The sequence below is a fragment of the Salvelinus namaycush genome, chromosome 34 (genome assembly GCF_016432855.1).
Source record: "Salvelinus namaycush isolate Seneca chromosome 34, SaNama_1.0, whole genome shotgun sequence".
In the NCBI taxonomy this organism is placed as follows: Eukaryota; Metazoa; Chordata; class Actinopteri; order Salmoniformes; family Salmonidae; genus Salvelinus; species Salvelinus namaycush.
In genome coordinates, this window is record NC_052340.1 from 15,660,812 (window position 1) to 15,687,059 (window position 26,248).

A 26,248-nucleotide genomic window follows, 5' to 3' on the forward strand; every position below is an offset into this window, starting at 1 on the left:
TTAACAGTGCCTAGGTCTATCTCCTGGATACTGGCATTGATTAACAGTGCCTAGGTCTATCTCCTGGATACTGGCATTGATTAACAGTGCCTAGGTCTATCTCCTGGATACTGGCATTGATTAACAGTGCCTAGGTCTATCTCCTGGATACTGGCATTGATTAACAGTGCCTAGGTCTATCTCCTGGATACTGGCATTGATTAACAGTGCCTAGGTCTATCTCCTGGATACTGGCATTGATTAACAGTGCCTAGGTCTATCTCCTGGATACTGGCATTGATTAACAGTGCCTAGGTCTATCTCCTGGATACTGGCATTGATTAACAGTGCCTAGGTCTATCTCCTGGATACTGGCATTGATTAACAGTGCCTAGGTCTATCTCCTGGATACTGGCATTGATTAACAGTGCCTAGGTCTATCTCCTGGATACTGGCATTGATTAACAGTGCCTAGGTCTATCTCCTGGATACTGGCATTGATTAACAGTGCCTAGGTCTATCTCCTGGATACTGGCATTGATTAACAGTGCCTAGGTCTATCTCCTGGATACTGGCATTGATTAACAGTGCCTAGGTCTATCTCCTGGATACTGGCATTGATTAACAGTGCCTAGGTCTATCTCCTGGATACTGGCATTGATTAACAGTGCCTAGGTCTATCTCCTGGATACTGGCATTGATTAACAGTGCCTAGGTCTATCTCCTGGATACTGGCATTGATTAACAGTGCCTAGGTCTATCTCCTGGATACTGGCATTGATTAACAGTGCCTAGGTCTATCTCCTGGATACTGGCATTGATTAACAGTGCCTAGGTCTATCTCCTGGATACTGGCATTGATTAACAGTGCCTAGGTCTATCTCCTGGATACTGACATACAAACACCCTGGTGTTAACTACAGTATCTAACAGACCTGCCAGTGATCATTAAGCAATCTAAGGCAGTTTCCCATCTGTTACTAGTAGGAACACATCGTTTCTTTGGTCAGTCTGTTTCTGTTACTAGTAGGAACACATTGTTTCTTTGGTCAGTGTGAAAACGTGTGTGTAATTTCTTAGGACCGAGGCGTGAAGGAGGATGAGCTGCAGAGTATCCTGAACTACCTGCTAACCATGCATGAGGTGAGTGGCAAGTCCCCATGGTCCTGGGCTGTAGCGATGTAGGGTTGAGAGGTCTGTCCATTGATGATGCTCTACTGTATGGTGCTGTAAATCTCTCTCCCTGTCTCTCTTTCTTTCTCCCTCTCCATCTCTCACCCCCCTCTTTCTATTTCTCATTCTCATTCTCTCAATTCAATGGGTGTTTATCTCTCTCTCCCCCCCGCCACCCCTCTCTCTCTCTCTCTCTCTCTCTCTCTCTCTCTTTTCTCTCTCTCTCTCTCTCTCTCTCTCTCTCTCTCTCTCTCTCTCTCTCTCTCTTCTCTTCTCTTCTCTTCTCTTCTCTTCTCTTCTATTCTCTTCTCTTCTCTTCTCCTCTTTTCTCTTCTCTTCTCTTCTCCTCTTTTCTCTCTCTAGGATGATAATATCCATGATGTTCTTCAGCTGGTAGTGGCTCTGATGTCAGAACACCCAGCCTCCATGATTCCAGCCTTCGACCAGAGGAACGGCATACGGTACACACACACACACACACACACACACACACACACACACACACACACACACACACACACACACACACACACACACACACACGGCACAGCCCTTGGGGAACAAAGCCCACTTGCTGTTGATGCACAAAATGCATGTAACAACATCACATCTCTAATACTGGAGATTGTGTTGTGAATCTACATGGTACCTTTTGAATAATTCACATATTCTGTAAGAAGACATTTTATGATATTAACATATTCATTTTATATCAGACATGGATGATAAAACATACTGTATGCCATGTGTGTTCTATGAAATATGAATGAATATCAGCCCCTGACTCCTGCAGAGTTCTCAGAATCTTCACTGCAGGAAATGGAATGGCTCTGTTTTGATCAGGAAACTCATTTAGTTGTCACGCCGACACACAGACTCTCAAAACAGACAGGGAGGTCTTTCCCTGCACACCCAACTAGTTCAGTCTGCTTTCATTGTAACGGTCCAAGCACTCTATTCCCTTTATAGTGTATTACTTATGACCAGAGCTCATAGGGGACACAATCATTAACGGGGCCATGTTTAAATGTGATTCATATGTCTCCTGTCCTGTTCCAGGGTGATGTACAAGCTGTTGGCGTCTAAGACTGAGAGCATCAGAGTCCAGTCCCTCAAAGTCCTGGGATATTTCCTCAAACACCTGGGACATAAGTGAGTTATTATCCCTCCCTCAATGAAATACTGTCCCCAAGAGAGGTCTGGATCTATTAAAGACATTCTCTTCTTCTCTTCTCCCCTTACTCGTATCTTCCCTTCTCCCCTTTACTCTTATCCCCTCTTCTCCCCTTTACTCTTATCCCCCCCTTCTCCCCTTTACTCTTATCCCCTCTTTTCCCCTTTACTCTTCTCCCCTCTTCTCCCCTTTACTCTTATCCCCTCTTCTCCCCTTTTCTCCCCTTTACTCTTATCCCCTCTTTTCCCCTTTACTCTTATCCCCTCTTTTCCCCTTTACTCTTCTCCCCTCTTTTCCCCTTTACTCTTATCCCCTCTTCTCCCCTCTTCTCCCCTCTTCTCCCCTCTTCTCCCCTCTTCTCCCCTTTACTCTTATCCCCTCTTCTCCCCTTTACTCTTATCCCCTCTTCTCCCCTTTACTCTTATCCCCTCTTCTCCCCTTTACTCTTATCCCCTCTTCTCCCCTTTACTCTTATCCCCTCTTCTCCCCTTTACTCTTATCCCCTCTTCTCCCCTTTACTCTTATCCCCTCTCCTCCCCTCTTCTCCCCTTTACTCTTCTCCCCTCTTCTCCCCTCTTCTCCCCTTTACTCTTCTCCCCTCTTCTCCCCTTTACTCTTCTCCCCTCTTCTCCCTTTACTCTTCTCCCCTCTTCTCCCTTTATTCTTCTCCCCTCTTCTCCCTTTACTCTTCTTCCCTCTTCTTATTCCATCTTCTCCCCTGCCTTCTTCTACCTTCCCCCATTCTTATTCCCTCCCCTCTTCTTATTCCCTCTTCTCCCCTCTTCTCCCCTCCCCTCTTCCCCTCTCTTCTCCCCTTTACTCTTATCCCCTCTTCTCCCTTTATTCTTATTCCCACTTCTCCCCTCCCCTCTTCTCCCCTTTTCTCTTCTCCCCTCTTCTTATCCCCTCTTCTCCCCTTTTCTCCCCCCTCTTCTTATTCCCTCTTCTCCCCTCTTCTCCCCCCACTTCTTATTCCCTCTTCTCCCCTCTTCTCCCCCCACTTCTTATTCCCTCTTCTCCCCTCTTCTCCCCTCCCCTCTTCTCCCCTTTTCCCCCCTCCCCTCTTCTTATTCCCTCTTTTCCCCTCCCCTCTTCTCCCCTCTTTTCCCCTTTACTCTTCGCCCCTCTTCTTATCCCCTCTTCTCTCATTTTCTCCCCACACTTCTCCCCTCTTTTCCTCTTTACTTTTATCCCCTCTTCTCCCTTTACTCTTCTCCCCTATTCTCCCCTCCCCTCTTCTCCCCGATTCTCATCTCTTCCACCCTCCCCTCTTCTCCCCTCTTCTTATTCCCTCTTCTCCCCTCTTCTCCCTTTACTCTTCTCCCCTATTCTCCCCTCCCCTCTTCTTCCCGATTCTCCTCTCTTCTCCCCTCCCCTCTTCTTATTCCCTCTTCTCCTCTCTACTCTTATCCCCTCTTCTCCCCTCTTCTCCCCTTTACTCTTATCCCCTCTTCTCCCCTTTACTCTTATCCCCTCTTCTCCCCTTTACTCTTATCCCCTCTTCTCCCCTTTACTCTTATCCCCTCTTCTCCCCTTTACTCTTATCCCCTCTTCTCCCCTTTACTCTTATCCCCTCTTCTCCCCTTTACTCTTATCCCCTCTTCTCCCCTTTACTCTTATCCCCTCTTCTCCCCTTTACTCTTATCCCCTCTTCTCCCCTTTACTCTTATCCCCTCTCCTCCCCTCTTCTCCCCTTTACTCTTATCCCCTCTTCTCCCCTCTTCTCCCCTTTACTCTTCTCCCCTCTTCTCCCCTTTACTCTTCTCCCCTCTTCTCCCTTTACTCTTCTCCCCTCTTCTCCCTTTATTCTTCTCCCCTCTTCTCCCTTTACTCTTCTTCCCTCTTCTTATTCCATCTTCTCCCCTGCCTTCTTCTACCTTCCCCCATTCTTATTCCCTCCCCTCTTCTTATTCCCTCTTCTCCCCTCTTCTCCCCTCCCCTCTTCCCCTCTCTTCTCCCCTTTACTCTTATCCCCTCTTCTCCCTTTATTCTTATTCCCACTTCTCCCCTCCCCTCTTCTCCCCTTTACTCTTCTCCCCTCTTCTTATCCCCTCTTCTCCCCTTTTCTCCCCCCACTTCTTATTCCCTCTTCTCCCCTCTTCTCCCCCCACTTCTTATTCCCTCTTCTCCCCTCTTCTCCCCCACTTCTTATTCCCTCTTCTCCCCTCTTCTCCCCTCCCCTCTTCTCCCCTTTTCCCCCCTCCCCTCTTCTTATTCCCTCTTTTCCCCTCCCCTCTTCTCCCCTCTTTTCCCCTTTACTCTTCGCCCCTCTTCTTATCCCCTCTTCTCTCATTTTCTCCCCACACTTCTCCCCTCTTTTCCTCTTTACTTTTATCCCCTCTTCTCCCTTTACTCTTCTCCCCTATTCTCCCCTCCCCTCTTCTCCCCGATTCTCATCTCTTCCACCCTCCCCTCTTCTCCCCTCTTCTTATTCCCTCTTCTCCCCTCTTCTCCCTTTACTCTTCTCCCCTATTCTCCCCTCCCCTCTTCTTCCCGATTCTCCTCTCTTCTCCCCTCCCCTCTTCTTATTCCCTCTTCTCCTCTCTACTCTTATCCCCTCTTCTCCCCTCTTCTCCCCTTTACTCTTATCCCCTCTTCTCCCCTTTACTCTTATCCCCTCTTCTCCCCTTTACTCTTATCCCCTCTTCTCCCCTTTACTCTTATCCCCTCTTCTCCCCTTTACTCTTATCCCCTCTTCTCCCCTTTACTCTTATCCCCTCTTCTCCCCTTTACTCTTATCCCCTCTTCTCCAATTTACTCTTATCCCCTCTCCTCCCCTCTTCTCCCCTTTACTCTTATCCCCTCTTCTCCCCTCTTCTCCCCTTTACTCTTCTCCCCTCTTCTCCCCTTTACTCTTCTCCCCTCTTCTCCCTTTACTCTTCTCCCCTCTTCTCCCTTTATTCTTCTCCCCTCTTCTCCCTTTACTCTTCTTCCCTCTTCTTATTCCATCTTCTCCCCTGCCTTCTTCTACCTTCCCCCATTCTTATTCCCTCCCCTCTTCTTATTCCCTCTTCTCCCCTCTTCTCCCCTCCCCTCTTCCCCTCTCTTCTCCCCTCTTCTCCCCTTTACTCTTATCCCCTCTTCTCCCTTTATTCTTATTCCCACTTCTCCCCTCCCCTCTTCTCCCCTTTACTCTTCTCCCCTCTTCTTATCCCCTCTTCTCCCCTTTTCTCCCCCCACTTCTTATTCCCTCTTCTCCCCTCTTCTCCCCCCACTTCTTATTCCCTCTTCTCCCCTCTTCTCCCCCCACTTCTTATTCCCTCTTCTCCCCTCTTCTCCCCTCCCCTCTTCTCCCCTTTTCCCCCCTCCCCTCTTCTTATTCCCTCTTTTCCCCTCCCCTCTTCTCCCCTCTTTTCCCCTTTACTCTTCGCCCCTCTTCTTATCCCCTCTTCTCCCATTTTCTCCCCACACTTCTCCCCTCTTTTCCTCTTTACTTTTATCCCCTCTTCTCCCTTTACTCTTCTCCCCTATTCTCCCCTCCCCTCTTCTCCCCGATTCTCATCTCTTCCACCCTCCCCTCTTCTCCCCTCTTCTTATTCCCTCTTCTCCCCTCTTCTCCCTTTACTCTTCTCCCCTATTCTCCCCTCCCCTCTTCTTCCCGATTCTCCTCTCTTCTCCCCTCCCCTCTTCTTATTCCCTCTTCTCCTCTCTTCTCCCCTCCCCTCTTCTTATTCCCTCTTCTCCCCTCCCCTCTTCTCCCCTATTCTCCCCTTTACTCTCCTCTCCTCCCCTCTTCTTATTCCCTATTCTCCCCTTTGCTCTTCTCCCCTCTTCTCTCCTCCCCTCTTCTCCCCTCTTCTTATTCCCTCTTCTCTTCTCCCCTCTTCTCCCCTTTACTCTTCTCCCCTCTTATTATTCTCTCTTCACCCCTTTTCTCCCCTCCCCTCTTCTTATTCCCTCTTCTCCTCTCCCCTCTTCTCCCCCTTTCTCCCCCACTTCTTATTCCCTCTTCTCCCCTCTTTTCCACTTTACTCTTATTCCCTCTTCTCCCTTTACTCTTCTCCCCTATTCTCTCTTTACTCTTCTCCCCTCTTATCTCCTCTTCTTATCCCCTCTTCTTATCCCATCTTCTCCCCTTTTCTCTTCTCCCCTCTTCTTATTCCCTCTTCTCCCCTTTACTCTTCTCCCCTCTTCTCTTCTCTTCTCCCCTCCCCCTCTTCTCTCCTCTTCTTGTTCCCTCTTCTCCCCTTTACTCTTATCCCCTCTTCTTATTCCCTCTTCTCCTCTCCCCTCTTCTCCTCTCTTCTCTTCTCCCCTCCCCTCTTCTTATTCCCTCTTCTCCCCTCTTCTTATTCCCTCTTCTCTTCTCCCCTCTTCAGCCCTTTACTCTTCTCCCCTCTTATTATTCTCTCTTCACCCCTTTTCTCCCCTCCCCTCTTCTTATTCCCTCTTCTCCTCTCCCCTCTTCTCCCCCTTTCTCCCCCACTTCTTATTCCCTCTTCTCCCCTCTTTTCCACTTTACTCTTATTCCCTCTTCTCCCTTTACTCTTCTCCCCTATTCTCTCTTTACTCTTCTCCCCTCTTATCTCCTCTTCTTATCCCCTCTTCTTATCCCATCTTCTCCCCTTTTCTCTTCTCCCCTCTTCTTATTCCCTCTTCTCCCCTTTACTCTTCTCCCCTCTTCTCTTCTCCCCTCCCCCTCTTCTCTTCTTGTTCCCTCTTCTCCCCTTTACTCTTATCCCCTCTTCTTATTCCCTCTTCTCCTCTCCCCTCTTCTCCTCTCTTCTCTTCTCTCCTCCCCTCTTCTTATTCCCTCTTCTCCCCTCTTCTTATTCCCTCTTCTCCCCTCCCCTCTTCTCCCCTTTACTCTTCTCCCCTCTTCTTATTCCCTCTTCGCCCCTTTTCTCCCCTCCCCTCTTCTCCCCTCTTTTCCCCTTTACTCTTCTCCCCTCCCCTCTTCTCCCCTTTACTCTTCTCCCCTCTTCTTATTCCCTCTTCGCCCCTTCTCTCCCCTCCCCTCTTCACCCCTCCCCTCTTCTCCCCTTTACTCTTCTCCCCTCTGCTTATTCCCTCTTCTCCCCTTTTCTCCCCCCACTTCTTATTCCCTTCTCCGCTCATTTCCCCTCCCCTCTTCTCCTCTTTACTCTTCTCCCCTCTTCTACCCTTTACTCTTATCCCCTCTTCTCCCCTTTACTCTTCTCCCCTCTCCTTATTCCCTCTTCTCCATTTACTCTTCTCCCCTCTCCTTATTCCCTCTTCTCTTCTCCCCTATTCTCTTCTCCCCTCTTCTCCGCTCATTTCCCCTCCCCTCTTCTCCCCTTTACTCTTCTCCCTCTTCTACCCTTTACTCTTATCCCCTCTTCTTATCCCCTCTTCTCCCCTTTACTCTTCTCCCCTCGTCTTCTCCCCTCTTCTCCCCTCCCCTCTTCTTATTCCCTCTTCTCCCCTCCCCTCTACTCCCCTCCCCTCTTCCTATTCCTTCTTCTCCCCTCTTCTCCCCCTTTCTCCCCCCATTTCTTATTCCCTCTTCTCTCCACTTTTCCCCTTTACTCTTATTGCCTCTTCTCCCTTTACCCTTCTCCCCTATTCTCTCTTTACTCTTCTCCCCTCCCCTCTTCTTATTCCCTCTTCTCCCCTGCCCTCTTCTCCCCTCTTCTCCCCTACCCCTTTCTTATTTCCTCTTCTCCCCTTTTCTCCCCTCCCCTCTTCTTATTCCCTCTTCTCCCCTTTACTCTTATCCCCTCTTCTCCCTTTACCCTTCTCCCCTATTCTCCCCTCCCCTCTTCTTATTCCCTCTTCTCCCCTTTACTCCCCTCCCCTCTTCTTATTACCTCTTCTCCCCTCCCCTCTTCTCCTCGCTTCTCCCCTTTACTCTTCTCCCCTCTTCTTATTCCCTTTTCTCCCCTCCCCTCGTCTTATTCCCTCTTCTCCCCTCTTCTCCCCCTTACTCTTATCCCCTCTTCTCCCTTTACTCTTCTCCCCTATTCTCCCCTCCCCTCTTCTCCCCTCTTCTTCTCACCTATTCTCCCCTTTACTCTTCTCCCCTCTTCTTATCCCCTCTTCTCTCCTTTTCGCCCTTCCCTTCTTCTTATTCCCTCTTCTCCCTTCCCCTATTCTTCCCTTTACTCTTATCCCCTCTTCTCCCTTTACTTTTCTCCCCTATTCTCCCCTCCCATCTTCTCCCCTCCCCTCTTCTTATTCCCTCTTCTCCCCTTTTCTCCCCTCCCCTCTTCTCCCCTCTTCTTATTGCCCTCTTCTTATCCCCTCTTCTCCCCTCTCCTTATTCCCTCTTCTCCCCTCCCCTCTTCTCCCCTCTTCTCCCCTTTACTCTCCTCCCCTCTTCTTCTTCCCTCTTCTCCCCTTTACTATTCCCCCCTCTTCTTATTCCTTCTTCTCCCCTCTTCTCCCCTTTACTCTTCTCCCCTTTACTCTTCTCCCCTCTTCTTATTCCTTCTTCTCCCATCTTCTCCCCTCTTCGTATTACCTCTTCTCTTCTACCCTTTACTCTTCTCCACTCTTCTTCCCTTTACTCTTCTCCCCTCCCCTCTTCTTCCCTTTACTCTTCTCCGCCCCCCTTTTCTCCCCTCTTCTTATTCCCTCTTCTCCCCTCCCCTCTTCTCCCCTGTACTCTTCTCCCATCTTCCTATTCCCTCTTCTCCCCTCCCCTCTTCTCCCCTTTACTCTTCTACCGTCTTCTCCCCTCCCTTCTTCTCCCCTCTTCTCCCCTTTACTCTTATCCCCTCTTCTCCCTTTACTCTTCTCCCCTATTCTCCCCTTTACTTTTCTCCCCTCTTCTCATTTCCCCTTCTCCCCTCCCCTCTTCTCCCCTTTACTCCCCGCCCCCTTCTTATTCCCTTTTCTCCTCTTTTCTCCCCTCCCCTCTTCTTATTCCCTCTTCTCCCCTCTTCTCCACTTTACTCTTTTCCCCTCTTCTTATCCCCTCTTCTCCCCTTTACTCTTCTCCCCTCTTCTTATTCCCTCTTCTCCCCTCCCCTCTTCTCCCCTCTACTCCCCTCCCCTCTTCTCCCCTCTTCTCCCCTTTACCCTTCTCCCCTTTTCTCCCCTTTACTCTTCTCCCCTCTTCTTATTCTCTCTTCTCTTCTCCCCTCTTCTCCCCTTTACTCTTCTCCCCTTTACTCTTCTCCCCTCTACTATTCTCCCCTCCCCTTTTCTCCCCTTTACTCTTCTCCCCTCTACTATTCTCCCCTCCCCTTTTCTCCCCTTTACCCTTCTCCCCTTTACTCTTCTCCCCTCTTCTCCCCTCTTCTCCCCTTCTCCCCTCTTCTCCCCTCCCCTCTTCTCCCCTCTTCTCCCCTCTTCTCCCCTCCCCTTTACTCTTCTCCCCTCTTCTCCCCTTTACTCTTCTCCCCTCTTCTCCCCTTTACTATTCTCCCCTCTTCTCCCCTTTACTTTTCTCCCCTCTTCTCTTAAAATAACTATTGTATGAAGTGTAAAACAGGGGTACTGTGTGTGTCTGTCCACAGAAGGAAGGTTGAGATCATGCACACACACAGTCTCTTCACTCTGCTGGGGGAGAGGCTGATGCTACACACTAATACTGTATCAGTGACCATCTACAACACGCTGTACGAGGTACATTCTTCTCTGTAACTTCTGTATAACCACACACACACACACACACACACACACACACACACACACACACTTCTTCTTCAGGGATCCCTCGTAGTCGAGTTTGATTTCGGTGTGCGGTGTGGGTCTGGCTGGCCATGGGTCCGCAGATGGCTGAACAGGCCAATCCGTGACCTGCAGATCTCGTGGCAGTGAGGTCTGGGATGGTTATAGCCTCGTGTTGATAACCTCATTATCTCCGCTCCACTGTCCTGTTAGAAGCAGAGACTACCGTGCTGCATCCCAAATGACACCCTATTCCCTATTTAGTGATTGTCGGTGTTCTTCCCATTAGATCCTGACTGAGCAGGTGTGTACCCAGGTCGTCCACAAACCCCACCCTGAACCAGACTCTACAATCAAGATACAGAACCCCAGTAAGTCTGTCTGCTGTCTTACTGAATTTTACTGTAGTCAAGTCAAACTTTATTTAAAGTGCAGACTTAGCAAAGTTGTGTGTGTGTGTGTGTGTGTGTGTGTGTGTGTGTGTGTGTGTGTGTGTGTGTGTGTGTGTGTGTGTGTGTGTGTGTGTGTGTGTGTGTGTGTGTGTTTGTGTGTGTGTGTGTGTGTGTGTGTGTGTGTTCCAGTGATCCTTAAGGTAGTAGCGACTCTGTTGAAGAGCTCGTCCCCCAGCGTTGAGCTGATGGAGGTTCGACGTCTCTTCCTCTCAGACATGATCAAACTGTTCAGCAACAGCCGCGAAAACCGACGGTGAGGACAGACACACACACACACACACACACACACACACACAGTCATTCTCTAATGTACAGCTGTGTAATGACTCTTCCTAGCAGTGACAGCACTGTTTGCATCCTGTTGTCAGTATCTTCAGGCGTCAATCATAAATCGTTCACGAGATATTGATGGTATAACGGATGGCTATCATCACCAATCTACTCGCTATTGTTGTCTAACTACTGACTATATAACAAAGCATCAGATCACTTCACTCATTTACATAATAGAAGGTGATCAGAATGAACTGTGACTGTTTCACTGATAGAGTGGCTGGTGATCAAGTCACATTAGAACCGAGCAACGATCAGCGGGAGTACTTGAGAATATGTTGTTGGCCTACAGACCGACTTAGACTACTGACTATGTAGCGATGGTCTCTCCTGCTGTTTGCTCTAGTAGTGAGAACCTTATTGATAATAGTCGTAACAGTATATATTATTCACGGTATATTATCTGTCTCTAGGTGTCTGCTGCAGTGTTCAGTATGGCAGGACTGGATGTTCAGTCTGGGCTATATCAACCCTAAAAACCCAGAGGAACAGAAGATGATGGAGATGGTCTATAGCCTTTTTAGGATCCTGCTCTACCATGCCATCAAGTATGAGTGGGGAGGTTGGAGGGTCTGGGTGGATACACTCTCCATCGCTCACTCCAAGGTAAGACTCAGCGGCTGGCTGCGTCCCAAATGGCACCCTATTCCCTATATAGTGCACAACTTTTGACCAGGGCCCTAGCGCAGTATGTAGGTAATAGGGCACCATTTGGGACGTAGATCATCAGCGGTGCCACCAGTCAGCTCTACGATAAAAGAGGGGAAACACTGCCCTCTGCTGTTGAGGAGGGAAACTGCACCAACAACACCTTGGATGACGAGTAATTATTGATCATGTCTCTCCCTCTATATGGTAACCTATACGAGGCAAATATGGAGTACCTGGCTAAGATGAGCTTGATTATTAGTTATAGATGATTGATTATTGATGATGTCTGTTATACTGTTATACTGCTATACTGTAGGTAACGTACGAGGCCCATAAGGAGTACCTGGCTAAGATGTATGAGGACTACCAGCGTCAGGAGGAGGAGAACATTAAGAAGGGGAGGAAGGGTCTGGTCAGCACCATCTCAGGCCTGCAGGACCTCCAGGCCGGGGGCATCCAGGGGAACATGGAGATCAGAGAGGTAGACGACCACTCTCAGACACAGACCCCGGAGAGCGAGGCCGACTACCCCGAGACTCCTGGCCACCCCCGGGACATACTGTCGGAGGCGAAGACGGGGAAGGAGGGGGGGCTCGAGGGGACAGAGAGGACGGGGTCAGGGGTCAGAGTGGAGGTTCATGACCTGCTGGTGGACATCAAGGCTGAGAAGGTATGTTATGGTGTCTGTTTTCATAGTTTTACAACTGATTAATTTAGCAGATGCTCTTATCCAGAGCAACTTCCAGTCAGTCTATTCAACTACGTTTAGTTGGGGAAAAACACCACATATCACAGTTCTTGCAGGTAGACTCTTAAAATCAATCAGTCACTCAGTCATTCAGTCAGCTAATCAATCATCCCTCCCTCTCCCCAGGTGGAAGCCACGGAGGTGAAGCTGGAGGACCTGGACCTGTCTCCAGAGCTGCTGGGCGTGACAGTGGGTGTGGCTGGGGGTGTTGTCTCTGAGGACAGGGGCGGGGCGTTGGTCCAGGTGGACTCCCTATTGGACAATGTGTACTGTGCTGCTGTAGAGAAGCTGAGCAGCAGCGCCGCCAGCGGAGTAATGGTCCCCAACGCAACCGTCGGTGTAGCCCCCGACAACCACAACACCGGTCCCCTCATCACCCTCGCTGACGACGACAAGGACAGTCTCCCTAGCAACAGCAGCTTCCTGTTTGGCCAGGTTAGTTCATCTTTCTTTTCTTCTGCTTGTGTTTTGTTATGTGCAAGTTAACTAAACAGAACTGAACTCAACAGGAGGAGCCCCTGGTCCTGCCAAGTCCTGGTTCTAACCCCCACCCAGACTCCGAGCCTCCAGTCCCCCCGGCTCGCAGCCATGACCTGGGCCTACTGGCCCACATGACGGGCAGCTCTGAGCTGGGGATCATCGGCATGGTCAGTCTTGGTGGTCCAATCAACAGCATCCTGGAGGAGGAGAGGTTTACGCTCCAGACCACCCTGGGTGACGTCACCTCCATGTCCAGGGAAGAGGCCTGCTCCAAGGGGTCAGTGTTCACAGACACAGGGACTGGAGCTAGTGCTGGAGGGTCTGGGGTGTCGGAGGGGGGCGAGCCCTCGGCTGGTGTGAAAGGTAGTGGGGCGGATGCAGTCAGCAACACCTCAGACACAGAGAGGTCATACGACAGAAAGGACAAAGAGGTTAAGAAGATACAGACCACTGCTACTACACAGGTTAGTTAAATTACAAGACCTCCCTCCCTCTTATCCTCTGTTCCTCCTGTCTCCCACTTCCCTTTCTCCCTCCTCTCTCCTCCCTCCCCCCTGTTATTGAGTCTGATGAGAGGAGGAGGAGGAGGTGGAGAAGAGGGAGGACTAAAGGACTATTAATAGTGTCTCTTCTCTGCTGTTATGTAATGTTTTATTTATACACTGCTTTAAACACTCAGAATTACAGTATTGTGGGTGTATGTGTGTCTGTGTGTGTGTGTCAGTCCCTCCACGGTCGTACGGCGGCCCAGTTAGAGCGTGCCCTGCGTGTGGACCTGGGCTTCAGAGGGATGCCCATGACAGAGGAGCAGCGGCGCCAGTTCAGCCCTGGCCCTCGCACCACCATGTTCCGCATCCCAGAGTTCAAATGGTCGCCCATGCACCAGCGCCTCCTCACCGACCTGCTGTTGGCCCTGGAGACAGACGTGCACGTCTGGAGGAGGTGAGGGGACCGAGACACTGAGGACACTGTCCCTAATCACACCCTAGTCCCTATGTAGTGCACTAGTTTGTATCAAAGCCCATTGCCTCTCTGTAGTGCACTTTTTTTGACCACTTAGGGCTACCAGATAGGACATGCAGTAGAATGTTACATTTGGGTCATTTAGCAGACGCTCTTATCCATAGTGACTTAGTCAGTGCATTCAATTAAGTTAGGTAAGACAACCACATATCCCATTCATTGAGAGTAAAACAAGAGTTACAGTAGATCCTGCAGCCAGGGTTTCTAACTAGCCTTACTGTGGCTGATTATTCACCACGTTTCCCTGAGCTGACCTAAAACCTGCCTTTAATCCAGTTCTCTCCTTCTCTCTCTGCCTCCCTGCAGCCATTCAACCAAATCTGTCATGGACTTTGTCAACAGCAATGAGAACATAATCTTTGTCCACAACACCATCCACCTCCTCTCTCAGATGGTAGACAACATCATCATCGCCTGTGGAGGGATCCTTCCTCTGCTCTCTGCTGCCACCTCTCCTTCTGTAAGTCATTCAGTCAGCCTCTCTGCCACCTCTCCTTCTGTAAGTCATTCAGTCAGCCTCTCTGCCAACTCTCCTTCTGTAAGTCATTCAGTCAACCTCTCTGCCACCTCTCCTTCTGTAAGTCATTCAGTCAGCCTCTCTGCCACCTCTCCTTCTGTAAGTCATTCAGTCAGCCTCTCTGCCAACTCTCCTTCTGTAAGTCATTCAGTCAACCTCTCTGCCACCTCTCCTTCTGTAAGTCATTCAGTCATTGTCAGTCATTCAGTCAACCTCTCTGCCATCTCTCCTTCTGTAAGTCATTCAGTCATTGTCAGTCATTCAGTCAACCTCTCTGCAACCTCTCCTTCTGTAAGTCATTCAGTCATTGTCAGTCATTCAGTCAACCTCTCTGCCACCTCTCCTTCTGTAAGTCATTCAGTCATTGTCAGTCATTCAGTCAACCTCTCTGCAACCTCTCCTTCTGTAAGTCATTCAGTCATTGTCAGTCATTCAGTCAACCTCTCTGCCACCTCTCCTTCTGTAAGTCATTCAGTCAACCTCTCTGCCATCTCTCCTTCTGTAAGTCATTCAGTCAGACTCTCTGCCACCTCTCCTTCTGTAAGTCATTCAGTCATTGTCGGTCATTCAGTCAACCTCTCTGCCACCTCTCCTTCTGTAAGTCATTCAGTCAGCCTCTCTGCCACCTCTCCTTCTGTTAGTCAGTCAGCCAGTCAGTCAGTCAGTCAGCCTCTCTGCCATCTCTCCTTCTGTGTCAGCCTCTCTGTGGTGCCACACCACCATCTAGTGGTGGCTAGATAGAGCTGCATGTTTAGTTCTTAATTATTGATCAACTTCCAGGAAATAGGACTAGTTAATTGTCTTTATTGATCTAGCCATTTTCATTTGCTCAGCTTCATTCTGCTATCTATTCAGCTAATGAGGATTTTACTTTGTCAGTTTAAGTTGGTGATTGTTTTCTCTGTGTGTTTTGTTTATGTGTTTCTATGTGCTTTAACTGCTGATTGTATCTGTTGATTTTATCATGTGTTGTTGTTTGTTTGTGTGCATGGCCAGAGTACCCAAGTTAGTTAGTTTTATTTTCTTTCATAACGTTTATTTTCTCAGATACAATGGAACCATTTCTATTTCTGGATCTGTCCCCGCTTCACCCCTCCCCTCCCCTGACCCCTTTTCACCCTTCTCCTCCTCCCCTGTCCCCGCTTCACCCTTCTCCTCCTCCCCCTCCCCTGTCCCTGCTTCACCCTTCTCCTCCTCCCCCTCCCCTGTCCCCGCTTCACCCTTCTCCTCCTCCCCCTCCCCTGTCCCCGCTTCACCCCTTCTCCTCCTCCCCTGTCCCCTTCCTCCCCTGTCCCCTCTTCATCCTCCTCCTCCTCCCCTGTCCCCGCTTCAACCCTTCTCCTCCTCCCCTGTCCCCGCTTCACCCTTCTCCTCCTCCCTTGTCCCCGCTTCACCCTTCTCCTCCTCCCCTGGCCCCTCTTCATCCCACCTCCCCCTCCCTGTCCCCTCTTCACCCTTCTCCTCCCCTGTCCCCTGAACCCCTGTGAGCAGGCTGAGTTGGAGAACATCGAGGCGGTCCAGGGCATGTCTTCAGAGACGGCTGTTTCCTTCCTGTCCCGTCTCATGGCCATGGTGGACGTTCTGGTGTTTGCCAGCTCACTCAACTTCTCTGAGATAGAGGCTGAGAAGAACATGTCCTCTGGAGGCCTGATGAGACAGTGTCTACGACTGGGTGTGTGTGTGTGTGTGTGTGTGTGTGAGCGAGCGCGCGCTCTTGTCACATACATTAACTGTCATATTAGATGATGAATGAGGTCAGGAAATGCCGTGGCAAAATCATTTCACGATCATTTCAGTAATTCTAGTAATCCATGAAGGGATCCGCCCCTTTTTTTAAAAAATGTTCGCCTAAAATGACATACCCAAATCTAACTGACTGTAGCTCAGGCCCTGAAGCAAGGATATGCATATTCTTGATACCATTTGAAAGGAAACCCTTTGAAGTTTGTGGAAATGTGAAATGAATGTAGTAGAATGTAACACAATAGATTTTGTAAAAGATAATACAAAGAAAAAAACCAACCATTATTTTGTATTTCTTTTGTACCATCATCTTTGAAATGCAAGAGAAAGGCCATAATGTATTATTCCAGCCCAGGTGCAATTAATATTTGGGCCACTAGATGGCAGCAGTGTATGTGCACCGTTTTAGACTGATACAATGAACCATTGCATTTCTGTTCAAAATTTTGTATCAAGACTGCCTAAATATGACTCATTTGTTTATTAATAACTTTTCATGTTCAAAATTGTGCACTCTCCTCAAACAATAGCCTGGTATTCTTTCACTGTAATAGCTACTGTAAATTGGACAGTGCAGTTAGATTAACAAGAATTTAAGCTTTCTGCCAATATCAGATATGTCTATGTCCTGGTAAATGTTCTTGTTACTTACAACCTAATGCTAATCGCATTAGCCTACGTTACCTCAACTGTCCCGTGGAAGGGACACCGATCCCAAATTACTAGCTAATTCATTTTCTAAATGCACTGCAATTAGATAGTAAATGTGCTTTGGTGAGTCATGATTTTGATAAATGGTGTGTGTCTGCTGCAGTGGTTGGTACTTCAGTCAGGTAGGTTGTCTGTGTAAAGGCCAGACCTTTGAAGCTAGCTCTGAAGTCCACACTCACCACACACACACACACACTCTCTCTCTCTCTCATTATCATCATCTGTAGTGTGAAATTTGTCTGGCTGTTGATTTCACCATGACTCTGGCCTGGCAGCTTGGAACTAACAGTGATCATATCATTAATGAGTTTCAAGATGCAGCTTCTGATACCCTGTCTGTCTGTCCTGCCAGTGTGTTGTGTAGCAGTGAGGAACTGTCTGGACGTTAGACAGAGACAGAGGGACAGAGGGACCAACAGTAAGAGCCAGGACAACCTGTACGGTACAGCATCTGCCAACAAGGTATGTCCTCACTAAACTCATAATTTAAAAATACACATCAAGTTGGTAATAATGGTACTGTGGATGGTTGGCTGAGACACCGGACATACAGAACTACAGTTGAAGTCGGAAGTTTACGTACACCTTAGCCAAATACATTTAAACTCAGTTGTTCACTATTCATGACCTTTAATCCTAGTAAAAATGTCCTGTTTTAGGTCAGTTAGGATCACCACTTCATTTTAAGAATGTGAAATGTCAGAATAATAGCAGAGAGAATGATTTATTTCAGCTTTTATTTCTTTCATCACATTAGTATTTGGTATCATTGCCTTTAAATTGTTTAACTTGGTTCAAACGTTTTGGGTAGCCTTCCACAAGCTTCCCACAATAAGTTGGGTGAATTTTGGCCCATTCCTCCTGACAGAGCTGGTGTAACTGAGTCAGGTTTGTAGGCCTCGCTTTTTCAGTTCTGCCCACAAATTTTCTTTAGGATTGAGGTCAGAGCTTTTTGATGGCCACTTTAATACCTAGACTTTGTTGTCCTTAAGCCATTTATCCACATCTTTGGAAGTATGTTTGGGGTCATTATCCATTTGGAAGACCCATTTGCGACCAAGCTTTAACTTCCTGACTGATGTCTTCAAATGTTGCTTCAATATATCCACATAATTTTCCTCCCTCATGATGCCATCTATTTTGTGAAGTGCACCAGTCCCTCCTGCAGCAAAGCACCCACACAACATGGTGCTGCCACCCCCATGCTTCACGGTTGGGATGGTGTTCTTCGGCTTGCAAGCCTCCCCATTCTTCCTCCAAACATAACGATGGTCATTATGGCCAAACAGTTGTATTTTTGTTTCATCGACCAGAGGATATTTCTCCAAAAAGTATGATTTTTGTCCCCATGTGCAGTTGCAAACCGTAGTCTGGCTTTTTTATGGCGGTTTTGGAGCAGTGGCTTCTTCTTTGCTGAGCGGCCTTTCAGGTTATGTCGATATGGGACTCATTTTACTGTGGACATAGATACTTTTGTACCTGTTTCCTCCAGCATCTTCACAAGGTCCTTTGCTGTTGTTCTGGGATTGATTTGCACTTTTCGCACCAAAGTACGTTCATTTCTAGGAGACAGAATGTGTCTCCTTCCTGAGCGGTATGACGGCTGCGTGGTCCCATGGTGTTTATACTTGTGTACTATTGTTTGTACAGATGAACGTGGTACCTTCAGGCATTTGGAAATTGCTCCCAAGGATGAACAAGACTTGTGGAGGTCTACAATAATTTTTCTGAGGTCTTGGCTGATTTCTTTTGATTTTCCCATGATGTCAAGCAAAGAGGCACGGAGTTTGAAGCTAGGCCTTGAAATACATCCACAGGTACACCTCCAATTGACTGAAATTATGTCAATTAGCCTATCAGAAGCTTCTAAAGCCATGACATAATTTTCTGGAATTTTCCAAGCTATTTAAAGGCACAGTCAACTTAGTGTATGTACATTTCTGACCCACTGGAATTGAGATACAGTGAAATAATCTGTCTGTAAACAATTGTTGGAAAAATTACTTGTGTCATGCACAAAGAAGATGTCCTAACCGACTTGCCAAAACTATAGTTTGTTAACAAGAAATTTGTGGAGTGGTTGAACAACTAGTTTTAATGACTCCAACCTAAGTGTATGTAAACTTCTGACTTCAACTGTATAAGTGGGGGGTGTGTGGGAGATCATTAAGTGTGACACCCAATGTAATATGGATGCTATGCTAACGGCTAAGTAAACAGATTGTTACACAGCCACTAAGATGTCAGACTCCCTTAGTCTCCTCACTTTAGATCTCCTACACCCCAAAAAATTCTCAGTAACCTTTCTCCCATCCAGGACCCTGACAGACTTCTACAGGACGTCGACATCAACCGTCTGAGAGCTGTCGTGTTCCGGGATGTGGTGAGTATGACTGTTTGTGTGTGCTGGTGCGTGTGTAACATGTTTGTGTGTGCGTATGATTGTGTAACATGCATATGTGTCCCCTCCAGGATGACAGTAAGCAGGCCCAGTTCTTGGCCCTAGCAGTGGTCTACTTCATCTCTGTCCTCATGGTGTCAAAGTACAGGGACATCCTGGAACCCCAAAGAGAGCCCAACAGGATGATCAGCCAATCAGCATGCAGAATTCGCCACGAGATCAACTCACCTACCAGCACAGGTGCTTACTTCTGATATCCAACTCCTTCCCCTAACCCCGCCTCTAACTCCTCCCATAACCCATCCTCTCAGCCCTATTATTAATTCATGTGATCCACTAATTGCACTGTGCAGAATTAAACATGGGAACAGGGATGGAAGCGGAGAGCTGGGAAGTGGGAGCAGGATGGGAAGTGGGAGAGGGGAGGGGAAGTTGGGAGCGGGGTGGGGTGTATGAAAGTTGTACAGTCAGCCCTGGTCTCTGTGGTATGAACAGTAACATCCCATTGGACACACGCTGGGAGAGAGCAAGAGCGACATAAAGAGATGGAGAGAGAGTAAAAGAAAGCGAGAGAAACAGAGAATTGCTGAGGGTTTGGGGCATTGTGAGGCTAGTTCTATTTCCAGCCGTCTGTCGTGGTTCATTAGCCAGTACATCAGCCAGGAGGGTGGGATCAGAGAGGCTGCTGGGAAGGACACTTTGCCGCCCTCATAAGTAATATCACCAGGAAGAGAGTTTCCAGCCAACTGGCATGTGGCAGATGTCTGTCTATTTGAGATGGAAGTTAGAAGAGGATGAACTAGGAAGTTAGATGGGGAGAGAATGGGCTTGTTCAACTCCCGACTGGCTGATCTACGATTCGCCTTGCATCTTGAATGACTACTCATTATTATTTGCAGATTAGTCATTCAATCCCAATTAACCCACAATGCATTACATATTTGGCGTTCTGGAACATGATCAATGTGTGTGAGCCCACCCAGTGTGTGTGTGTGTGTGTGTGTGTGTGTGTGTGTGTGTGTGTGTGTGTGTGTGTGTGTGTGTGTGTGTGTGTGTTCCAGAGACCCCCCTGGCATACCCTGACCACAGTAAGGCGCCCCCCACCCCTGTAGAGGAGCTCCACATAGAGAGAGGCTGTCTGCCGCACACTGACTCTGGCATTGGAGAGGAACAGGTTGCTCATCTAGATACTAGACTGTGTTCTCTTTTCTCGCTCTATTAGAATGGATTGTAGTTGTATTATAATGTGTGTTTGTGCATAAACCCAGGAAGAGTACAGGTACAAGAGTACATAAGTAAACTACCCCCCCGCCCCCCAGGTGACCAGTGTGTTAAATGGGGCAGACCTGGACCCTTCAGGACCCGGGCGAGTTGATGTCATGTCCTCCCTGCTCGGCAGCCTTTCCTCTGGGGAGAAGCATAGCCAAGAGTTCCTCTTGGAGCCGCCTGGCCTGGAGGTTCTAACGACCGCCTCCTCCATCTCCTCGATCAGCCAATCAAACATCAACGTCAGAGAGATTCTGAAGAGCCTAGTGGCTGGGCCTGTAGAGAGGGTGGAGCCTGGACCAGAGCCCCTCCCCTACCCTGATCCTGCCGTACAGAGAGAGACCCATCACCCCATGCTGCCCATGCAGTTCCACTCCTTTGACAGGTACACATGCACACACATACACACACACAACCATGCAGTTCCACTCTTTGTACTGGAGGCCACTCTGTTATGCATATCTTATACATATTTGACAACTTGGGCTCAACAGGAACCTGTTGTGTTAGGAGTGGCAGGTAGCCTAGTGGTAGATCTTTTGGGCCAATAATAGAAAGGTTGCTGGTTTGAATACCCAAGCCGGCAAGGTGAAAAATCTGTCGATGTGCCCTTGAGCAAGGCACTTAACATTTACATTTTTGTCATTTAGCAGACACTCTTATCCAGAGCGACTTACAGAAGCAATTAGGGTTAAGTGCCTTGCTCAAGGACACAATGACATATTTTCACCTAGCCGGCTCAAGGATTCAAACCGGCGACCTTTTGGTTACTTGCCCTAATTTACTCCAGGGGTGCGGTACTGCTATGGCTGACCTTGTAAAACAACACATTTCACTGCACCTATGGTGAATGTGACAATAAAACACATTTATTTTAATAAGCAGTTGTGTGTAGATTAATGAGAAAAAAACTAAATGTAATCCATTTTAGAATAAGGCTGTAATGTAACAAAATGTGGAAAAAGTGAAGGTGTCTTAATACTTTCTGAATGCACTGTATATGCTTCAAGAAATAACTATAATGTGCATCGTTAGTCAAGCACGCTCAACATGCCACAGTTTATCCACTAAGTCCGTTTAGTTGTCAGGAGCAACATTCATGGTTTTACAGTAGCAAGCTAAACATCAGTCACATGTTAGACCTCTGGTACTGTTAGCTAAGCCCCCATGGGGAGGAGTGTGTGTGTTTACATTCCTGCAGTAGATAAGAACACAGTAATCTGTGTGCTGTCCCTGTGGTAACCTGCTGCTGACAGGAGGTCAGGGTTCACATCCCAGAATCCTTATCTTTCTGTCTGGTGAACGTTCTGAACGTTGAAGATAATTGAAGTAGATTTAGGACCAACAAACCCTGAACCATGTCAAAATAGGAAGACTGTCGGTGTGGCTGTCGGAAGGGCCTGTTTGGTGTGTGTGCCACCTGTGATGAAGGTAAAAATGGAGGATAGGTGAGATAAGGAGATGGAGGAGGGAGGAAAGGTAGAGATGGAGGAGGAGATGAAGGATCAGATGAAGGACTGCAGAGGTCCCCTGGGCCCTGATGACTGATTAAACAGAAGCGGCTTCCCATCTTACCCCTCCCCCCTCCCTCCCCACGCCCAAGCCTGTCTCCTCCCCCCTCCCTCCCCACGCCCAAGCCTGTCTCCTCACCCTTCACAGCCCTAATATGCCCTGGCAGGCTGAAATGAGTTGCCAGACCTCTCTGTATTATTTTTGAAATGCTTTCACACACAGTGTCCAGGTCCCACATATACGACTCCTTCATGCTTTAATGTCATCCAGCCTCAATTTGCTGTGTCTAATTCTTCTCCACCTGCCAGCAGAATGAGCTTCTAGGCTGACTAGGCCTCAGAACGGCTGGGCTGTCAGGCCTGAGGCTGATAGGGACTGACAACATCAAAACAGAGCACAAAGAAAAGGCTCAGAGCGTTGAGAAGAGGGCTGGGGAGGGCTGAGTCCCCTGGTCTTTCTGGTTGATAGTCTCTCTGAGGTGGAGTTTTCAATTAGAGACTTCAATACCCAGGACTGGATGACCAGATGGGACCACTGCACGACTGATCTGAATACACCTTTAAATCTCCTTCTCTCCCTCCCTTTCTTTCTTTCTTTCTTTTACTTTCTCTCTCCCTCCCTCTCTCTCTCTGTAGTACAGCTCTCTCACAGTAACAGTAACACAGGGGGATGTTGTCTAGCGCTGAATGTATGATTACATTTATAATGAAGAACTGATTTAATCTGTTTGGTTTTAATTGAACTGACTATGTTAGGAAATTTAATATTTTTAATCTATTTCCACAGCATATCTTTATGATAGAGGATGTATGTGTGTAGATAAGTGTGTGTGTGTGTGTGCGTGCGTGCGTCCTTACAGGATGTGTTCTGCGGTTCTCTTTCCTCTATAGTCATCTCCTCCTGTTCATTAATATTCCTCACTTTATTCACAGCAGCCCCTATTAAACACACCCATATTAATAAATGATGTCTTAGATCATCTTTGCATCTAATCAATTATTCATATAAAAGGTTCATATCAGACCGTAACCATGTCACACAGGGATAACTTCTTATCTTAGCTTTTTCCATGTTTATTTTAAAAAGAGACAAATGTTGGAATTTGTGCTAATTTGAAGTGTGATGGAACAATGCATGTGATTGTTCATTCAACCTGTCAGTGTTTTTATTGTTTGTGTTCCTACTCCAATAAATGATTAGATAAATAACTAAATATGAACCAGGAATACCTTTTAGAAAATATATGAAATATATAGCTGGTTTTCTCAGTGATGTGCTGCTGTCAATGAGACCTCTGGTTTAGACCAAAGCAGCAGTACACAGATGTATTGAATAAATGATGCCGTCACCATCAGTACTCTTCACAGCAGATGCATATCTCAGATATTGAGATATGGACGTTTGTGTGTGTGTCATGCCGTTCATCAGAAGGGAATAAATAACTGTAGTATATCCCAGTGGTCTGAATGTATGCTCTGTGCTCTCTAAGTGGACCAGGGGAAGGTCACAAGTTTAGTCATCTAAAGACCCTGGCTCTGTCCCAAATAGCACCCCATTCCCTGTATAGTGCACTACTGTTGTACAGGGCTCTTATCAAAAGTAGTGCACTGTAAAGGGAATAGAGTGCCATTTGGTACGCACACCCTGCTGGCAGCATTTACTGCCTTCTTCCCTCGTGATGTGTTCTAGTGTCTATAAATATATAAGAGGAAATCAGAAGTGTCTTCACACAGAACAGTGTTTTTCAATTTCCATGTACTGTATTTAATGTTTCTCTTAACTTAATGGGAGCATTACTGATGCTTGGTTCGGTCATTAGCTACACTTAGCTGCACTGTGTTTGTGTGTGTGTGTGTGTGTGTGTGTGTGTGTGTGTGTGTGTGTGTGTGTGTGTGTGTGTGTGTGTGTGTGTGTGTGTGTGTGTGTGTGTGTGTGTGTGTGTGTGTGTGTGTGTGTGTGTGTGTGTGTGTGTGTGTGTGACTCTCTCTCTCTGTATAGGAGTGTGGTGGTCCCAGTGAAGAAACCCCCACCAGGCAGTCTGACTGTGAACACGGTTGGACACACATCCTCCAGTAGCCTGGCAACAGGCTCCACCCCCAACATCTTTTCTGCAGCCTCCAACACCGCCAAGAGCATGATCAACACCACCGGTAGGCCTACACCCATGGGCCCTGGTCAAATGTAGGGAATAGGGTGCAATTTGTGACTAAATCTTCTAGTACATCCCCATCAACCCCTTTTGCTCCAGCTAACACACCTGACTCCAATATCACCTAATCATGATCTTCAGTTAAAAATGCAATTAGTTTAAATCAGGTGTGTTTGCTAGGGATGGGGGGGAAGTGTGACACCAATCAGGCCCCCGAGGACTGGAGTTGCCCAGGCCTGCCCTAACACCTAGCCACTTGTGTATACTTGAAAGGAGTGGATAGGTATGAGTAATATTAGTGACAATTCCACCTAACCTACAATAGCTGAGTAACAGGAAGCTACTACTACCATACCAATATTATTGCTTATACCTATCTGATCCTTTCTTGTCTATATGAGGTGCCTAGGGGCTAGTGAGTAAAGGGTAGGGGCTAGGTGTAGGGAGTAGGGTATAGGTGTAAGGGGTCAGGGCTAGGTGTAGGGGATTAGGGGTAAAGGGATAGTGGTTGGTTTAAGATTCAGCCTGACATACAAGCCCTCAAAAAGGATGGTACACAGGGTCTCAGACCCAAGAGGTTACTAATAACACTCTACTAATGTGTTTGGCCGGTAATGTGGTTTATTTCCAGGGAACTGTTGCTCGTTGGAGTTCGTTAGTATTTAATTTGAGTAATTACTGCAGATCTTAATAACCCAGTGGGTCTGGAATGTGTCCTTTGATGCCGGTCCAGGAATAGGAGCAGAATCTGCATCCCTAATGGCTCCCTATGTAGTACACTAATTTTTACCAAGGCCCGTAGGGATCTGGTCAAAAGTGGTGCACTATATAAAGAATAGGGTGCTATTTGGGACATAACCCTATTTGTTTCTCGGCTGGATGACTGAGGTTTAATGGTGGAATGTAGAAACTCATACTGTGCACCAGAGGGCACTCTCTACTGTACTATCTCCTGACAGGGCCAGGCTTCCTATACTTAAGCAATAAGGTCAGAGGAGGTGTGGTCTGTGGCCAATATAACACGGCTACGGGCTGTTCTTACACACAACACAACGCAGAGTGCCTGGACACAGCCCCTTAGCCGTGGTATATTGGCCCCGAGGTGCCTTACTGCTATTATAAACTGGTTACCAACGTAATTAGAGCAGTAAAAATACATGTTTTGTAAAACCCATGGTATACGGTCGTATAGACCATGGCTGTCATCCAATCAGCATTCAGGGCTCGAACCACCCAGTTTATAAAGTGCTATGACCTGTGTGGTGGTTATGCTGTATAAAGCAGAATAATACAACCGGGTCAGGTTGAAATGCATTCAATGACCTCTGAGAAATGGTATGTCTTGTTATTTTATTATCAGTTTCATTTGTTCAGACCAAATTAGTGTAGCGTAGTAGAAGTTGTAGTGTAGTGTGCTTCCAATGGGCCCTGAACAAAAGTAGTGCACTAAATAGGGAATAGGGTTCCATTTGACTGTCCTCTCCCCTTAGGCCCTGCTCCATGCTGTTGAGCCTAGGGTCCCAGGATGCAGCAGGCCTTCGAAAGAAGCAACTTTATACAGACACCATTAGAGCTGCAACACCTATTAAATGTCCCTATCCCCTCAGCAGGAATGTGACAGATGTGTCACTGTGCTTTCAGTTAAACCCAGAGGCTCTCCTCTCTCCCCTCCTCCTGCTTCTCTATCTTTTAGTTAAACCCAGTGGCTCTCCTCTCTCCCCTCCTCCCGCTTCTATCTCTTTCAGTTAAACCCAGGGGCTCTCCTCTCCTCCCGCTTCTATCTCTTTCAGTTAAACCCAGGGGCTCTCCCCTCCTCCCGCTTCTATCTCTTTCAGTTAAACCCAGAGGCTCTCCTCTCTCCCCTCCTCCCGCTTCTATCTCTTTCAGTTAAACCCAGAGGCTCTCCTCTCTCCCCTCCTCCCGCTTCTATCTCTTTCAGTTAAACCCAGAGGCTCTACTCTCTCCCCTCCTCCCGCTTCTATCTCTTTCAGTTAAACCCAGAGGCTCTCCTCTCTCCCCTCCTCCCGCTTCTATCTCTTTCAGTTAAACCCAGAGGCTCTCCTCTCTCCCCTCCTCCCGCTTCTATCTCTTTCAGTTAAACCCAGAGGCTCTCCTCTCTCCTCTCCTCCCGCTTCTATCTCTTTCAGTTAAACCCAGAGGCTCTCCTCTCTCCCCTCCTCCCGCTTCTATCTCTTTCAGTTAAACCCAGTGGCTCTCCTCTCTCCCCTCCTCCCGCTTCTATCTCTTTCAGTTAAACCCAGGGGCTCTCCTCTCCTCCCGCTTCTCTCTCTTTCAGTTAAACCCAGGGGCTCTCCTCTCCTCCCGCTTCTCTCTCTTTCAGTTAAACCCAGGGGCTCT

At 47.8% G+C, this 26,248-nt stretch overlaps 1 protein-coding gene across 1 annotated transcript in view; it reads left to right on the top strand.

Moving 5' to 3' along the window:
• The window catches only part of LOC120029212 (neurobeachin-like), a 327,891-nt gene that overhangs the window by 93,268 nt on the left and 208,375 nt on the right, over window positions 1-26,248 (top strand). Inside the window, exons 15-33 of the mRNA XM_038974506.1 lie at window positions 1,060-1,122; window positions 1,516-1,613; window positions 2,212-2,304; window positions 9,751-9,859; window positions 10,194-10,275; window positions 10,486-10,609; window positions 11,103-11,295; window positions 11,657-12,010; window positions 12,215-12,523; window positions 12,598-13,032; window positions 13,293-13,510; window positions 13,898-14,051; window positions 15,600-15,780; window positions 16,915-16,999; window positions 18,861-18,945; window positions 19,035-19,203; window positions 20,025-20,137; window positions 20,283-20,614; window positions 23,740-23,891. Coding sequence (XP_038830434.1) covers window positions 1,060-1,122; window positions 1,516-1,613; window positions 2,212-2,304; window positions 9,751-9,859; window positions 10,194-10,275; window positions 10,486-10,609; window positions 11,103-11,295; window positions 11,657-12,010; window positions 12,215-12,523; window positions 12,598-13,032; window positions 13,293-13,510; window positions 13,898-14,051; window positions 15,600-15,780; window positions 16,915-16,999; window positions 18,861-18,945; window positions 19,035-19,203; window positions 20,025-20,137; window positions 20,283-20,614; window positions 23,740-23,891 — 3,349 coding nt within the window. The remainder of the gene's footprint in view (window positions 1-1,059; window positions 1,123-1,515; window positions 1,614-2,211; window positions 2,305-9,750; window positions 9,860-10,193; window positions 10,276-10,485; window positions 10,610-11,102; window positions 11,296-11,656; window positions 12,011-12,214; window positions 12,524-12,597; window positions 13,033-13,292; window positions 13,511-13,897; window positions 14,052-15,599; window positions 15,781-16,914; window positions 17,000-18,860; window positions 18,946-19,034; window positions 19,204-20,024; window positions 20,138-20,282; window positions 20,615-23,739; window positions 23,892-26,248) is intronic.